Genomic DNA, 1,918 nt, shown 5'->3' with positions numbered 1-1,918 from the left:
AGGAGAAAAATTGAGTATTTTACACAAAAGGTAAAAACACTCATCTACTAGGTGGAGTTAAGCGATGGTGGCATAATGATAATCATAATGCAGAAAATAGGAGCATCTGATCAAAGTGTGTGTCTCTTTATGGGATGGAAGCACTTTAAAGGTAATTTGGAATGCTGAGTGTTTGCAACCAGTCCAGCATTTGTGTGTGGCTGAGCCTGCAAGTGGAAGTGTATCCTGGAATGTCAACAAATGAAGCTTTTAAAAGACATACAACAAGCCTAGACAGGAAGATAGACAAGGCCGGTTCTGTCATGAAACAGAAGAGCAACAGGCCGCATTTGTGTGTAATACAAGCATCAAAAGAAGTTAAACCAAAGATACTTTTTATAACGTGTATTTGATGCAGCTCTCATGCAAGTCTAAAAAGAACCACGAGATGACCGTGTGTTCCTGGGAGGAGAGTTTCTTCACGCTGACACTAAATACAGCTGGGTTGTTGTTTTTGTGTTACACACAGCAGCACCAGTTATGATAAGAAGCATTCAATGTACGCAAACGACTCACCTTTGCCTCCAAAAAGAAGCCTTTAAAATAGCGGTACTTGACCACAACTCCCTTGGGGATGGCGAGCGATGTCGTCCATGTGATCCTGGAAGGAGAGGACATGTGCGGCCTAACGTTCAGGATGAAACAATCCAATGCAAATCCAAGTCTAACCTACCCATCCTCACTGGCGGGGTGCAGGATTGCCGCTTTTTGATGGCTCCAGTCGCCCAGGCTTTCACAGCTTCCAACGACGGCAATCACCTCCCCTGAAGAACATCCAACCTCTTTAGATACGGCTCTTCTGCACCTAAACTCTTTTTGCTTTTGTTTGTGTCCACTAAAAGCTGCACAAACACACTTGATTCACTAACCAGACTATACCAGCTTATATACAGGAAGTGAAGGTGTTGTGTGTTTTAGTAAATGTAGCTAATAAATGGTGTGTTTAGATGATAACTGATGTGTTTTAGCGAGTGTGAATGATAGATGGTGTGTTTAGATGATAAATGATGTGTTTTAGCGAGTGTAAATTATAGATGGTGTGTTTAGATGCTAAATGATGTGTTTTAGCGAGTGTAGCTAATAACTGGCGTGTAATGTGAGACAAACCTGGAGATGTTTCTCCTCTCACAGTCAGGGTCACCTGAGAGAGCTCCATTGTTGACACAGATTGACAGTGGCAGACTGGCAAAAACAAGTATTATAACATCAGTATTTACACATTTCGACGAATGCCAATTCATTTGAAGCGGTTGTTTAAACAAAGTCGCTAATCTGACAGCATCGATTACTTTAAGCACATAAAGACTACTCGTAAATCTCACCAGAAGGATGGAAGATTATCATTAAAAATAAGTTTTAAGTACCTTTATGGCAGCTATTTGTGAGCAGTCGGCAGCTTCATGAAGCCAGCCGGTTGTTTGGACGTCTCTTCCGCCAAGGGGGATACTTCTCACCGCAAACCAACGTCATCCATGGCGCCAATACTGCCTTCGTCCTCCCCCACAACTAAAGTGTTCACGGTGCTTTTTAACTCCTAACAGCGAAGTAAAACCCAACTGCCGTGGCGAAAAGCCTGGCAGACAATGCAGGAAAAAATCAACAACAACAACAACAAGAGACGATAAAGCGCCACTGAGACGCCCGATGGACGGGAAGTACGTCAGCTTTAATGAGGCGGGACACTTCCTTTACCGCGCTTTCACAATAAAACCAAAAGAAAGTTGGGTGACTGAATGAGATGCCGCTTCATTTAAGAAGGGCTCAGAAAGCTAGCGTTGTGTTACTGCACCAAAATAATGGATGGCGACTGCCATAAAACCAAAGAAGAAGAAGCGTTGCGTTACCGGGCAACCCCGAAGGAAAATCCGGATAGTCGTCC

The 1,918-nt window shown here is 43.4% G+C and overlaps 1 protein-coding gene across 1 annotated transcript in view; it reads right to left on the bottom strand.

The window, feature by feature from the left end:
* gpcpd1 (glycerophosphocholine phosphodiesterase 1) overlaps window positions 1–1,717 on the bottom strand; it is a 24,149-nt gene extending 22,432 nt beyond the window's left edge. The window contains exons 1-4 of the mRNA XM_054761371.1: window positions 1,404–1,717; window positions 1,147–1,221; window positions 713–803; window positions 556–640 (exon numbers count right to left, since the gene is read on the bottom strand). Of these exons, the coding sequence (XP_054617346.1) occupies window positions 556–640; window positions 713–803; window positions 1,147–1,195 (225 nt within the window). The 5' untranslated portion in view covers window positions 1,196–1,221; window positions 1,404–1,717. The remainder of the gene's footprint in view (window positions 1–555; window positions 641–712; window positions 804–1,146; window positions 1,222–1,403) is intronic.
* Between the last annotated feature and the right edge of the window lie 201 nt (window positions 1,718–1,918).

This window comes from Dunckerocampus dactyliophorus, chromosome 19, assembly GCF_027744805.1.
Source record: "Dunckerocampus dactyliophorus isolate RoL2022-P2 chromosome 19, RoL_Ddac_1.1, whole genome shotgun sequence".
Lineage (NCBI taxonomy): Eukaryota > Metazoa > Chordata > Actinopteri > Syngnathiformes > Syngnathidae > Dunckerocampus > Dunckerocampus dactyliophorus.
The sequence above is the reverse complement of the archived record's forward strand: the minus strand, read 5'-3'. Positions and strand labels throughout refer to the sequence as shown.